Here is a 15,681-nt window from a genome sequence, read left to right as displayed (position 1 = left end):
GGTATTTTAACCGGGAGTAAAGGACCCCCTTTAGTCCCGGTTGGTGACACCAACCGGGATTTCCCAACCGGGACTAAAGGGGTCCCCTTTAGTCCCGGCTCAATTCCAACCGGGACTAAATTGCGCTTGCATGGCACTAGTGACGCCTGAATTTTTCATGCATGCATCACGTATACGTATAGTAGTACCGCGGCCCTTTTAATTTGTTAACCTTGTAGTTGAGATTTTTTTAGAATGAATTAAATCAACTAGTATTTAAACGAATGGGATTTGTAATTATACAACTACTATATATATACACAATCCTTATACACAATTCATATACACAATTCAACTAGCTTAATTAGTACAAATCGATCATATATACAAATAAATCAAAGTATCTTCCTACGATCTTCCCGTCGTGGTGTTGCTGAGAGGAGTGTCTAATTGTCGTCCATCGTAATAAAATTCTCCTGTTGGATTTACCACCTCGTCCATTATGAATCCAATGAGACCTTCACATATTGCCGCTACTCTTTCTTCCTTCAAGAGTCCTTGTTGAATATTTAACATCTATAATTTGGAAATTTGTGAATGTTACATGAACAAATACATATAAGGAGCTAGAAAATAATTAACTAGTAATATATTTATTTTACGTACTTTAAAGTTGTGCGGCGTCATCTTCGGTCCCTTGGGTCCCAAAAAACTGTGCATGTGCTCACAGATGTAGTAGCCACATAGGTTATTCCCGGGTTCCTGTCTTAAGCACTTCAGTGCGGAAAAAAATAAGTTATGAAATATTCGTGTTATACAATGTAATAAATGTGCAGACTTCATACGTACCGGGAAGTCTGTGTTCCATGTAAGATTTTCTTTGAATGGACCTTTGTGTGTCCTTATGAATTGTTTCCATACGCTGCGGATTAGAATAATGAATGACATAGTGTAACAGGGATAAAATTTAGGAAATAAATTTTTGCATAGAGATAAAGGTCCAGAATTATTACAAGCCTAGCATGTCTTGCAATTCTTGGTAGTCCACCGGATCTTTCCGTAACGAATCAAAGACAGTGACGTGGCTTCTTTCAGGCTCAATTATAATAAGGATCCAGTGGAAGCTGCATGCGTAAAATGTTCATGCATATTAGAGCTAACTAACATGTAGAGATAAGGAAAAAGACATCGAAAGTAGACGGTATACACACACTTACTTGAAGTTGTATGGAAGTAGTATGAAATCCTTGAATGTTTGTTTGTGTAGGAAATTGTATATTTCGGCAAAGGTTTTTTCCGGCGCTAATTGTATCTGTTGTTGGTTAACTACAGATGGATCCATGAAGCCTACATGTAGGTACGCCTCTCGGTGGCATGTCTGAATTAGCATCCTACATGAAATGGAAGATGAAGTTAGTACGGTGACGCACGCCAAAATTTACATGTAGAGATAATAAACGGACACTTACAGAATCCAAGCGCTGATCAGAGAGACGTCCAGGGCATCATGATGGTACACTTCGTATATATCCTTGAAGTCTAGCCACAGCACTTTCTCCCATTCACCGTGAAAATCTATCGGTTTTACCTTCATGCCGATCATCTCCCTCGATTTGGCGGATGCCGTCATGTACCATTGATGGAATTCGTACATCTTTGTTGACAGCTTCCGTACCATTGCCGGCTTCACTAGAGGCTTGCCTAGCTCATAAGGCCATCTCGGCTCAGGGAGCGGTGCAGTTGGCGTCTCGACTTGCCCTATGCATTCATCAAGTCCCAGACCTGTTTCTTCCATGAACTTCAATATATTTTCTTGTTGATCCAAGGGCATTGCTTTTACCCGTTGAGCATCTTTCTTTGATAAATGGCTGAGGTCGGGGACTGAACCGCTGGAGGATGATTTTCCTTTTCTTTTATCCTTTTCATCAGCCTTTACTAGAGCCCGTTCATAGTTTGACAAGAGTGGTATCCTTTTCTTGGCTCCTTCCTCCATCCTGATAAAAAAGTTTAAATCCCGCCGACTTACTGGCGGTGGCTCCATCTCCCTTGCCTTTTTTAATTCGGCTTGTTTCTTGAACCACTCACTGGCCTCTCGTTGGATTTCTGCCCACTGTTCCGCATGAGACATTGCCTCAAAGCGTTCCTTGCGAGCCACTTCAGGGTCGACCTTTGTTTTCTTCTTTCGAGGCTGTCTTTGCTTGGGAGGCGGTGCTCGTGACTTCTTGAGTGGTGCTGCAGGTTCCTTCGAGGGGGCCGCTCTTGGTGCCGGCGACGGTGATCGGGGAGGGGTGTTGTTATTGTCGTCGTCGCTCCCAGCACCAGGATGTGGTGGAGATGGAGACCTTGATATAGATGGAAGCGACGGTCCTGGAGCAGGAGATGCCGGTCTCGAGGTATGAGGAGAAGATCGCTGCTCGGGATCTACGGGGAGCGGTCTTGAGGTCTGAGGAGATGGCTCCGTGCGGGAAATAATGATGTAGCGTTTCTTCCATAGAATGATCCCATGAAGCGCATCTGCCAATGTCTTTTCCCCGTTGCCTCCCGGGAAGTCGAGCTCTAGACCTTCATACTGGGCATCTACTATTTGCTCGACGCAGACGCTGGCGTAGCCTGTTGGAATGTCCATGCCATGACTGCTCTGCCCTGCCAGCGTTGGTAACGCACTCCCGTACGCTACCTGTACATATAGCAGAAGTAAACAAGTTGAACTCCGATCTCGAGGCCTGGATCAATTGACAAGATTGCATAAATATTATGTATAAGTATACCTTAATAGTGAGGTTGCCGACCGGTGCATGCAGCTCACATGAGGTCCGTTGCGTGATGGCATCCACGTGGAACCGTTGCTCCTCCACGGGTAACCTGGGCGTCTGCGCATCGGGGACCCCTGTAGAAGCACAACTGCTCCCGAGGCGTTGAGAAGGGCTGGCGGTGTGAGGATTCGGCAGTGCTCCAGATTGCGCCAACTCCGCAACTGCGTCGGCCACCCGCCGATTGATTTCATCCATCATTCGTTGTTCTAGCATCTGCCGCCAGCTCTCCTCCATCTGTTCCTTTCTTCGCTTCCGACTTCTGTAAGAGGCGCTGTCGCCTCGGAAAGCGAACTTCCACGGAACCACCCCGAACCCCCGGCAACGTCCTGGGTGCTCTGGATTACCGAGGGCCAATGTGAGCTCATCATTTTCTCGGTCCACCCTCAACCTCCCAGCCTTGGAATCTTCAATGTTCTTCATGAGATGTTCGGCCTTCTCACGTATTCTGTCATTGAAAATCAGCGTCCCATCCTCTTGGCTTAGGGAGCCTCCATGAGCGTAGTACCAGTTCTTTGATCGTTCGGGCCATTCAATAGTTGCAGGTATGATTCCCCGTTCGATCAGATCTTGTTCCATCTTTCTCCACTTGGGAATTGCTGAGCCATACCCACCTCGCCCCAAATGATGGTGGTAGCCCTTCTGACTAGCATTTGCAACGTTGGTCGTGATCTTTTTCACACCTTCTTCACTCCTCTTGTATTCAACAAATGCATCCCAGTGGTCCCTCAACTTGGGCCACGCGTTGAAGTCTGGAGTTTTGCCCTTCTTGATGTAGTGGGTGTCCAGCATCTTCTTGAATGTCTGGAATTGAGTAGCCATCTTCTTAAGTGTCCACGCTTTGACATCCTTCTCGCTATAATCTTCGGGGAATGTGAAATGCCTCTTCACGTCTTCCCACAACATATTCTTTTCTGTCTCTGGAAGGGCGTACGGATTATCGCTTCTGCCCTTCCATTCTCTGATGCTGATAGGCACGTTGTCCCGGACGATTGCCCCGATTTGACTAACGTACTTCTTTGCGACTTTCTCGGGAGCAACCGGCCTGCCCTCATCTGTAACTTCGGTGATGACAAGCCTCCCTTCCATCACCTTTGTACGACCTCGGGTCTTCTGCCCTTGTGTCGATCCGGAGGGCTAACAGTTTAAGATTCGTTAATTAGTACGTACTAGTAGCGGTGGCGTGAAACAATACAAGAATGGTTGTATATACCTCGCCGGAACCTTCCGCCATGGCAAGTTGTTGCTGCGGCTGTTGCTCTTCATTCACATCGGCAGACATGTTGAGGAACATGTCCGCCTGGGTGCCCTCTTCATCCGTGTATGATAGTGGAACGTTGTCGCCACTACCATCACCAGCGATTATCTGCTCCATGATATACCTTGCGGTCTCATCGTCTGCCATTTCAACTATTGCTGCAAACATACATGGAATCATACATGACAGTCATAGAAATCATCTTAATACAAATTTGTATATAATCACAGTTCGGAATCATACATGTATATAATGAAATCATAAAATAACATGAATCGTACAAAGTCCGGAATCTTTATACAAATTTCTATGAATTTATACAAATTTCTATGAATTTATACAAATTTCTATGAATTTCTATGAATTTCTATGAATTTATACAAATTTCTATGAATTTATACAAATTTCTACGAATTTCTATGAATTTCTACGAATTTCTATGAATTTCTACGAATTTCTATGAATTTCTACGAATTTCTATGAATTTCTACGAATTTCTATGAATTTCTATGAATTTCTATGAATTTCTACGAATTTCTACGAATTTCTATAAATTTCTACGAATTTCTATGAATTTCTACGAATTTCTACAAATTTCTACGAATTTCTACGAATTTTGACGAATTTCTACGAATTTTGACGAATTTCTACGAATTTCTACGAATTTCTACGGCGGCGATAAGGGCGGCGGAGGCGGGACGGCGGCGGTCAGGGCGGCGGAGGCGGTTCACCGGAACCACGGGCGGTGCCTAAGCTACTACGTTGTGATGGGCGGCAGGACGGCGGCGATCACGGCGGCTACTCGGCGGCGATCACGACGGCTACAAGGCGACTCTCACGGTAGCTACTCGGCGGGACGGCGGCGATCACGACGGCGGGACGGTAGTTAACAACCTAACTACAAATCTAACTTAACAAACTAACTAGAAATCTAAAAATCTAACTTAACAAAATTAGAAATCTAAAAATCTAACTTAACAAAATTACAATTCCATCTAAAAAAACAAAATTAAAAATTAAAAGAAAACCCAGCTCTCCCGGCGCACCGGCCGGCGCGGCAGACCTCTCGCGCGCGGGGCGGCGGCCGGGGCGGCGGGACGGCGGCGGCCGGGGCGGCCTGACGGCGGCGGCCGGGGCGGCGTGACGGCGGCGGCCGGGCGGCGTGCGGGACAGCGGCGGCCGGGGCGGCGACGAGGACGAAGACGACGACGGCGGGACGACGGCGGCCGAGGCGAAGACGACGACGGCGGCCGGCGAGGGGCGACGAGGGGCGACGAGGGGCGACGAGGATGGAGCCGGCGACGAGGGGCGATGCAGCCGGCGACGAGGTGGCCAGGCCGGGGGCTGGGCCCGTCGACGGACGAGGAGGGGATCGAGGAGGGCCGGCCGGGGGACGACGACGGCGCAATGCGGGACTTCGACGGCGCAATGGGGGACGACGACGGCGGCGGCCGGCGAGGGAGGCGGACTGGCGGCGACGGGCGGAGAGCGCGGGACTTGCGAAAATTTCGCTAAGTGTGGAACTGGCGGGGGGTAGAAGGGAGTACAGTGCTTTTAACCCCCCCCCCTTTTATCCCGGTTCGTAATGGCACCCGGGACAAAAGGTCCTTTTGTCCCGGGTCCCGTCACCAACCGGGATAAAAGGCCCCCCCCTTTTATCCCGGTTGGTGACGGGACCCGGGATAAAAGGGTGCGCTCCCAGTCCCACCTGGCGGGGGCACCCTTTTATCCCGGGTCCCGTTACCAACCGGGATAAAAGGTCCTCCCCTTTTATCCCGGTTGGTAACGGGACCCGGGACAAAAGGGTGCCCCCGCCAGGTGGGGCTGGGAGCGCACCCTTTTATCCCGGGTCCCGTCACCAACCGGGATAAAAGGGGGGGGCCTTTTATCCCGGTTGCAAATGGCAACCGGGATAAAAGGGTACGTTCGGGCGGGAGACGAAACGTACCCTTTTATCCCGGTTGCCGTTTGCAACCGGGATAAAAGGGGGGCCTTTTGTCCCGGTTGCTGTTAGCACCCGGGACAAAAGGTCTTTTTTCCTATTTTTCTTCTCCCGCCTGTTTTTTGGAAATGGATTTTATTTAACCTTTTCACTGCATTCCAGGATGAAAAACAAAACCTTCTCAGATTTTGTACATGCAAAAATATATTTAATTAACGAGTATATTGACAATAAGTATGAAGTAATCATTATTTCTATACCAACTCATGTAGCCTGTAAAATATTTATTTTACTGCATTGCTGTGATCAATAAATTATTCAATTAAATTATTTGAATGCGCAGAAAAATCCATGTTAGTATGTGGTTAACAATGTTTATGTATATCTAAAAAATCTTCACCTAACAAATTTAATAACACATGAAATCATACATAGGGTAAATTACAAATTGTATCAATTAATACACAAAGGTCATGCACATTTAACGCATTACAATACAACGTTGTAAAATTTCTTCTTCACGAAAGTTCCTTGATCATGATCGCGGCGTAAGTACGGAGCCTCTTCTTTGGACAGCAGGATGCTTGGATCAACTTCAACGTCGAATGGAGGCATGCCATCAAACTGATCATAATCATCTGATTGGTCTGTTTTATCCTCGACTCCCACGATTTTTCTTTTACCTGGAAGAACTATGTGGCACTTTGGCTCCCATGTCTCTTCTGGATTCCTCTTGGGTTTGCTGCACATGTCCTTCACATAGAACACCTGATGCACATCATTGGCAAGTACGAATGGGTCATCACTGTATCCAGTCTTGCTCAGATCTACTATTGTCATTCCGTACTGATCTTTGGTGACGGCAGTTAGCTTCACCCAATTGCAAAGAAATAGAGGGATGTACAGCGGTCCGTATTCGAGTTCCCATATCTCCTGTATGAAACCATAATACGACTCCTTGCTATTATTTCTGTCCATGGCATCTATGCGGACACCACTATTCTGGTTCGTGCTTTTCTGGTCCTGGGCTCTCGTGTAAAATGTGTAACCATTTATCTCATAGCCTTGGAATTTGACGATTGTGGTAGCAGGTCCCCTGGCTAACCAGGCAAGCTGTGGGTGAATCTCAGAGTTACCCATAAGTTGTTGGCGCAACCAGGAGGGAAAAGTTTCCATGTGATGACGGGTAAGCCAAGCATCGGATTTGGTCGGGTTTTTGGAAGCTACCATCTGCCTGTGCTGCTCGATATACGGAGACACAAAGGATGACTGTTGTAGAACAGTGTAGTGTGCCTTGTCGAACAAATTAGTATCATTGCTCAAACTTGATTTCCTTCCAAGGGTGCCCATTCCTCGGAGCCTCCCCTCGTGGCGTGAAGTTGGAACCCCAATCGAGTCAATTGAATTAATAAAATCAACACAAAACTCGATCACCTCCTCTGTTCCATATCCCCTGGCGATGCTTCCTTCTGGACGAGCACGATTACGAACATAGTTTTTTAGGACTGCCATGAACCTCTCGAAAGGCCACATATTGTGCAGGTATACAGGTCCGAGAATACCAATCTCTTTTACTAGGTGAACCAGTAAGTGCGTCATAATATTGAAGAAGGATGGTGGAAATAACAACTCAAAACTGACAAGACATTGCACCACATCGTTCTGTAGCTTTGATAGCTTGGATGGATCGATTGCCTTCTGCGAAATCGCATTGAGAAACGCGCATAGCTTTACGAGCGGCAACCGGACATTTTCTGGTAGAACACCCCTCAGTGCAACCGGAAGCAACTGGGTCATCAACATGTGGCAGTCATGAGCCTTGAGATTTGTAAACTTCTTTTGTTTCATATTTATTATTCCCTTTATATTCGAGGAGTACCCAGACGGGACCTTCATACTATTCAAGCATTCAAACATGCTATCCTTCTCCTCCTTGCTGAGAGTGTAACTGGCAGGACGTAAGTAGTGCTGTCCATTATCTCTCTTTTCCTGATGTAGGTCATCTCGTTGCCCCATGGCTTTTAGGTCCTGTCGTGCTTCCAATGTATCTTTTGAGGTTCCATAAACACCCATGAAGCCTAGCACGTTCACGCAAAGATTCTTCGTCAGGTGCATCACGTCTATTGCGTTGCGAACCTCTAGGATTTCCCAATAAGGTAGCTCCCAAAATATTGACTTTTTCTTCCACATGGGTGCATGTCCGTTATCATCGTTCGGAACAGGTTGGCTACCAAGTCCCTTTCCAAAGACTACATGTACATCCTTCATCATCTCGAACACACGCTTTCCATTACGGTGTGCAGGTTTTTTACGATGGTCTGGCGTCCCTTTGAAATGCATCCCGCTCTTTCTCAGCTGGTGGTGAGCAGGGAGAAATCGACGATGACCCATATAGACGACCTTCTTACAGTGCTTCAAGTACATGCTAACTGTGTCATCTAAACAGTGGGTGCATGCCCGATATCCCTTATTTGTCTGTCCTGAAAGGTTACTCAATGCAGGCCAATCGTTGATGGTTACGAACAACAGTGCTCGTAGATTAAAGATCTCTTGTCTATCCTCATCCCACACACGTACACCTTCTTCCTTTCAGAGCTGTAAAAGGTCATCAACCAACGGCCTTAGGTACACGTCAATGTCGTTGCCGGGTTGTTTTGGGCCTTGGATAAGCGCCGGCATCATAATGAACTTCCGCTTCATGCACAGCCAAGGAGGAAGGTTGAACATACAAAGGGTCACAGGCCAAGTACTATGACCACTACTCAACTCACCGAATGGATTGAATCCATCAGTGCTTAAACCAAACCTTATGTTCCTTGCTTCACTTTCAAAGTCTGGGAATGTTCTATCAATTGATCTCCACTGTGCCCCATCTGCGGGGTGTCTCAGCATCTCATCTTCCTTACGGTCTTCTTTGTGCCATCGCATCAACTTAGCATTCGCCTTGTTCCTGAACAAGCGCTTCAAGCGTGGTATTATAGGGAAATACCACATCACCTTCGCGGGAACTCTCTTCTTGGGAGACTGCCCCTCGACATCACCAGGATCATCTCGCCTGATCTTATACCGTAGGGCTTCGCAGACGGGACAAGCATCCAATTCCTCGTATTCATCACCACGATAGAGGATACAGTCATTAGGGCATGCGTGTATCTTCTGAACATCCAATCCGAGAGGGCAAATAATCTGTTTAGCTTCATATGTTGTGGACGGTAATTCATTATTCTCGGGGAGAATCTTCTTGACAATTCTCAACATCCCCTGAAATGCCTTATCGGACACACCATTTTTTGTCTTCCATTGCACAAATTCTAGTGTCGTACCTAGTTTTTTATGGCCCTGCTGGCAACCTGGGTACAACAATTTTTGGTGATCATCTATCATGCGCTGCAACTTTGCTGCTTCCTTCTCAGTTTCGCAATCTCTGTATGCATCTCGTATCACCTGACCAAGGTCATCAGTAGGGTCATTTTCTGCAAACTCATCTTCATCAGCCTCGCCCATTGTAGTACCTGCAAAAGCTTGGCCTGCAACCCAGTCCGGAATGGTGTCATCTTCCTCCTCCTCCTCGCCATCTTCCATTACAACCCCTAGTTCACCGTGCTTGGTCCAAACCAAATAGTTAGGCATGAAACCGTATTTAAACAAGTGGCTGTGAATAGTCCCCCAGGAATCCTTTGAATACTCCTTCCTGTTATTGCATTGGAAGCATGGACAACATACGAACCTATTCTCTAGCTTGTTCGCTTTTGCCACTTCGAGAAAATAATGCAAGCCATCAATAAACACCTTGCTCCGCCTGTCTGCATTATACATCCAATGCCGGTCCATCTGCATCGTATTACGCATGAAAATGGATTACACTTGACAATGGATTACGCGTGAAAATCGATTAAAGATCCAAACAACATGGTACAATACAACAACATGAAGATTCAAATACACATATTTAAATTAAAGTCTCAAACACTGCATAAGTTGTTCAACTTGAAGACCGTGATCATCTCGCGAGGATGTCCTCAACTGGGCGGCACCGCACTTCGTCATTAAAGAGGTTAGATGCTACGGAAAAGGGGACACGGTCACGATGTCTGTATCCACTCTTTCTCGTAGAATCGAACCTCCTTCTTGACATACGTTGCTGCTCGGCGGAGAACATCCTCGGCGAGATGAACACGGTATGCAAGTTCAACAAGTAGCAGAAGTCATCTATGTACAAAAATTCTTTCCTTACCACTACAGAAGTTGTTGAACTTGAAGACCGTGTTCATTTCGCGAGGATGTCCTCAGCTAGGCGGCACCGCACTTCGTCATGAAAGAGGTTAGATGCTACGGAAAAGGGGACACGGTCACGATGTCCGTATCCACTCTTTCTCGTAGAATCGAACCTCCTTCTTAACATACGTTGCTGCTCGGCGGAGAACATTCTCGCCGAAATGAACACGGTATGCAAGTTCAACAAGTATATGGATTTAAAAAACCATATTGAATTTGATAAGATAAACCGTCTAGACAAGGTAGCATCATTTTTAAACCACTGAAATAATGCATACTATATATGACACATCAATCTCCCTCACATTCTAGCTCAAAATACCTCTCCATTTTTCTACTTCATCATCACATTGTAGCAAATAATCTTTCCATCTCCAAAGCATAAATCAAAGCATAACACGAGGATGAAGTAGCAAACCTTCGCAGCACTTGTTGGCTGAGTCAAATTCCCACGAAAATAAGGGAAAAAACTTCGGGCACACCTCCCTTGCTTGGGCACCACCGGAGAGTAGGTGAAGCTCAGCTCTCTATCAATGTGCTGGACTGCTCGGGCTGGAGGAAGAAGAAAGTCTCTGTCTCGGGATATAGTGGGGGATGAGTTTTAATCCCGGTTAAAAACTCCAACCGAGACAAAAGGAAACACCTTTTGTCCCGGTTGGAAAGTTAGTCCCGGTTGGAGGATCCAACCGGGATAAAAGGGACACCCTTTTATCCCGGTTGGAGGCACCAACCGGGACTAACCCTTTTATCCCGGTTGGTGCCTCCAACTGGGATAAAAGGGATCCAACCGGGATAAAAGGGACACCCTTTTATCCCAGTTGGAGGCACCAACCGGGATAAAAGGGTCCCGCCACCGACGCTCCCCCGCTAGCCGTTGCAACCGGGACTAAAGGGGGGCCTTTAGTCCCGGTTGCAATTACCAACCGGGACTAATGCTCCCCTCCAAATTCCCGCACCCCGGCGCACCCCCTTTTGTCCCGGGCCACTTTTAAACCGGGATAAAAGGGGGTGGATCGAAAGTCAGTTCTCTACTAGTGAGTGAATGACTGACGGTTCAGAGATGAAGCTCAAGGTCATCTAGGAAACGTTTGAACTGCCCCATAAATCGATCGTCTGTTTTGGCTGTGTTAGAATAACCACAGATTAGCCACGAATGAATGCAGCAGCCCGGAAGATTATCATGTGCGTTACGTTCAGCTTCGTTTCATACAGGCAGAGCTACTTCAATTTACTTTAGTTCATTAGGCTTCCATCAATAATTCAAAGTGCGTAGAGATCATCATGGCTATCAAGTCTTTTGTTTTCGTGAACTTCTCTAACTTGATATGCACAAGAGTAGGTGTGAAATTGTGCTGATATTTTACTGAGGCTGATTAGTTGACTAAACGCACAAGGCATTTCAACTCGAGAAAGTAGTCAGATTTGGGCTCCATGTCCATATTGAACCTCCTATCACAGTAGTATTTACATCCCTATCCATCTTCTAATCCAAATATTTTCACTCAAAACTCCTCCGTAATTAACCTTGCTCAGGCAGTCAGGCTCTACTCTACTTGATGACAAGGCAGGACGGACTGATTGATCTACTCGTCCTGAATAATTGGTTGATGACCTGCACAATCTTCCCCTGATGCCTCAAAAATCCAAACATATATGCCTACTGTTTTTCCTCAAACTAATTATTCAAAAGCAAAAAATAAAAAAGAGTGCACAGCAAAAAATTATCAGCATAACACTTGGAGAGGTTTGTGATATCCTTGTGTCCTTTTCTTTTCATCTATTCCCACCGTTCCAGAATGTAGGTCATTTTAGCTTTTCTAGGTACATAGATTTTGCTATGCACTTAAGTATAGGGTTATATCTAGTTACGTAACAAAAATCTATGTGTCCAGAAAAATTAAAATAACCTATATTTTGGAAGGGAGGATGTGCATCCTGTTCAGTCTTGTCCTTCGAGACAGTTAAGGTCACACAGGGAAACGTTTGAACTTGCCCGTCTAAATCATGTCAAAATCACCATGGAATGCCCAAGAACCAATGCAGCCAAGCTTAGTAGTAGTACATATCGATCATGTAGTTCCTGAAGTATCTTGACCTTTAATTTTGGTGTTTTTATAGCTGGGACGACCATGCACTGCGTCAGTGCTGGCAACATGATTAGTAGTGGTTAGTCAGGTGATTAGTAGCATTACCAAAATCAGCAATGATTAGTCGACTATATTATGTTTCATTTTGAAGGACCGAAGGGGCGACCAGAGGGGGGGGTGAATGGGAGCCTATAAAAATTCTCTACGAGAACTAGGCCTATATCCCAAATGCAACCCCAAAGCACACCTCGCGTTTTATCGTCAAGATGACGCAAGTCAACTCGTGACAAGCTCACCCTAGGAACGACAAGAAACGCTCAATTCACAGCGGAAACAAATCATGAATCGACTCCATCAAATTTGAGCAAAAGAAATTAAGCAAGGACACTATTGACCACTAGCAAACCTCACTTTGACTAATCATGCAAACGATTTAATAAGGATACTCATCTAACAAGCAAGGATTAGCAAAGGAAAGTACTAATTAAATTGCTAAACAACCTAACAGTAAATAACTAGCACTTGCATGTAATTAACGGCACAAGAAATAACTAGCACTTGCATGTAATTAACGGCACAAGAAAAAGCTTACAGTGCTATCTGGTAGAAGAAATTGGGCCTGCTGCTCCTTGTCTCCCTTGACCGGCCTGCTAGCTGCACGCTTGGGCCAGGTTGCTGTGTTGTCACCTGCTGGGCTGCCAGCCTGGCCCGCGAAGCGCTGCTGGCCTGAGTCTGCTGTGCACCTGGTGGTCGGCCTGCTAGGCCTTGCTCCGCTAGGCTGCTGCTTGACGGCCCACCTGGCCTGGACGGCCTGCTGTGCTGTGCTGGCCAGTGCCTCACGTGCGATGCGAATGCTCGTGCTCCCGACGATCTGCACAGGAAGAACAGAAGGAAAAACACAAGAACACCAACAACTAGCTTCAAACTTCAAACGAAAAATCCGTCCTCAGCATTTCACGAATTGAGATGAAACTTGAGCCATAGATGCGCAACCCCAAGGTCTAATAGATCCACGAAAAAGATCTCAAAACGCTCAAGTATTCATCGCGGATTTAGAGAAAAATCGAAACCCTAACTCAAGAACGCGATTTGGGAAAAACTCAAAATCAAGCCGGATTCGTAAGGGATTTGAAAGGGGATCATATCCCGAATGCTCTCCAAGGTCCTAGCCACATTTCCCTTCAACCAATCTCACGAGATTCGGGCTCAAACATGATGAACGAAAAATCCCCAAAAATAGTTCCGAAAATAGGGAAAAAGAAAAACGCTCGGGAATCAAAGATTTAGCACGATTTGAGACAACAAATAAAGCTAAATCACGAGAACATCTTCTATACAAGATGAGGACTAGCCTCCTCCCTTCATCCACCCACTAAAGATGAAGAAATCAAGAGAAAAGAGTAATCACTCCCTAATCCCCCTCTCTCCTCTCACTTTAAGCACATGACTAGCCTCTAAGCAAATAGATAATGAGTTGCTAAGCAAAGAGGTGCTGAAATAACCAGCCCCCCATCCCTATTTATAGTCCAGGACGAAAGACTATACTACCCCTACAGCTACAACTAAGATAACTACCCACGCAGGGGCATTTTGGTCCAAGTTTTTATCCGTGCATCGGACGGACACGCCGCCTTCACGACTTTGCTTCGCCTCGACGCAAGCTTCGCGATGACGCCACGTGCCCTCCTTCTCGAAGCTCCGGCCGCACCGGGCTCGCCCCCGGTTTTGAGGCCCAAACCGGGAAACCTGCCTGCGCGGTGGTTTTGAGGCCCAAACCACCCAAACCGTCCATTGACGCGTGTCCGGCCTCCGCCAAGCCTCCCGCTTGACTCGACCGACGCCATCTCCGTCCTGTCATGCCCTCTCGCCATTCCGTGCACCATGTGGACCGCCCGTGACTTCGCCCGGACTCCTCGGGTCCATCGGTCCAAGCCTACTCGCGTTCATCCTTCACCGCCCTTGGTCCATCGGCATGAACCTTTCGCTTGACCTTCACCGCACGCCGTCGACCGCCACGTCGCATCCTACACCTGCACATCACAAGCCAAGAGCAACATCAAACCAACACAACGTTGTCAATTACTCATCATCCAAGGGTGACCACCATTGGTCCTCAATCTCCCCCTTGATGAGTGCATTGACAACACCCCACAAATTCATAGTATTGAAACAGAAAAACAAGAAACTCAAAATAGAAAAATCTCAGTCCCCTAAGATAAGGGCAACGGCTCTACACAACTGAGATAAAATCATGTGATCCCTCAAGAAGAGGCAGAAAACGGGCTCAACACCAATCACATGAACATCTAAACTCAAATAAAAAACCGGCTCCTCAAGAAGAGGTAAACAGCTCAACGCGACCGGTACAAGGGCATAAGAGCATAACAAGAGTATAACAACTCATAAATACTCCCCCTGAACATATGCACTCCCCCTAAAATCATGCATACATGCAAAGTCTCCCCCTTGATAGATGAAAGAGTTTGTGTAGATTTCTCTCCCCCTTGTTGACAATGCAATCATCAAGAAAAGCATGAAAGCACAAAGTGCATGCCATGGAAATGCAGAACCTAAAAAGCTTCTCAAATATATCACAATGCACTCTCAAAGGCTACTAGGGAGATAAAGCGTGATAGATCATAAGAACCAATAGCATCGCCAACAAGATGATATCAAGTTACAACAATGGAGGTGAAGCAAGCATCAAGTTTTAGCAATGTATAAAAAGATCACCACATGAGCATTCACCTAGTTAAGAATCACCCAAGCAAGAATAGACTAGTCCATCAAGAGCTCATACTAGGAAAATCCATTCTCAACAAGAGATCATTGCAAACACCCACATATGCATCCCAAGTCATGTTTAAAGCTTGTTGAAACCAAGTGTCTACTTCTTTTGGTAGACATCTTGTAACAACTAAGCAAGCAATAATATCACATTAAGCACAAAAACTTGGTGAATTTATGAAGTTTTCAGCATAATTCTTTTCAGTATTCACACAAAGCAAAATACATGAAGTGCCTTTGCGGCACAAAGAAGCCATGCTTCCCCAAGGGGTGCATCATGGGCTAAACATTTGCAATGATACCTAGATCTTTGACCCAATTGAAAAGAACATGAATTCCAAACATAAGCTAGATATGGAACCAGTATTCAACCAAGGGCAAACCATAACCAAGCATCTACTCATGGGTGATAAGCAAGTTAATAGAGTAGAATTTAGCATTGAATTTCAAAAACAGTTATCTCAACAAGTATACAATATCATCAAGAGCATAACTGCACATTGCATCAAAATCACCAACCACAGCACTACCTCACAAGTAGCA

The 15,681-nt window shown here is 46.0% G+C and overlaps 1 protein-coding gene across 2 annotated transcripts; it reads right to left on the bottom strand.

The window, feature by feature from the left end:
• Positions 1–204: 204 nt before the first annotated feature.
• On the bottom strand, positions 205–13,469 carry LOC140222033 (uncharacterized). 2 transcript variants are annotated; one of them, XR_011897531.1, is made up of 4 exons: positions 993–1,106; positions 829–901; positions 646–753; positions 205–555 (listed from the first exon to the last, which is right to left on the bottom strand). XR_011897531.1 is itself a non-coding variant. In XM_072292051.1 (4 exons), the coding sequence occupies exon 2, from the start codon at positions 3,876–3,878 to the stop codon at positions 2,544–2,546; it is 1,335 nt and encodes a 444-aa protein (XP_072148152.1). In that variant the 5' UTR covers positions 3,879–4,205; positions 12,944–13,469; the 3' UTR covers positions 205–555; positions 646–1,370; positions 1,449–2,543. The 2 variants fall into 2 exon arrangements, 1 of the variants encoding a protein (XP_072148152.1); XM_072292051.1 differs by adding exons at positions 1,449–4,205; positions 12,944–13,469 and having other exon boundaries at positions 646–1,370.
• Positions 13,470–15,681: the final 2,212 nt, after the last annotated feature.

The sequence above is a fragment of the Setaria viridis genome, chromosome 2 (genome assembly GCF_005286985.2).
Source record: "Setaria viridis chromosome 2, Setaria_viridis_v4.0, whole genome shotgun sequence".
NCBI lineage: Eukaryota > Viridiplantae > Streptophyta > Magnoliopsida > Poales > Poaceae > Setaria > Setaria viridis.
This window is presented reverse-complemented; position numbering and strand designations above follow the sequence as displayed.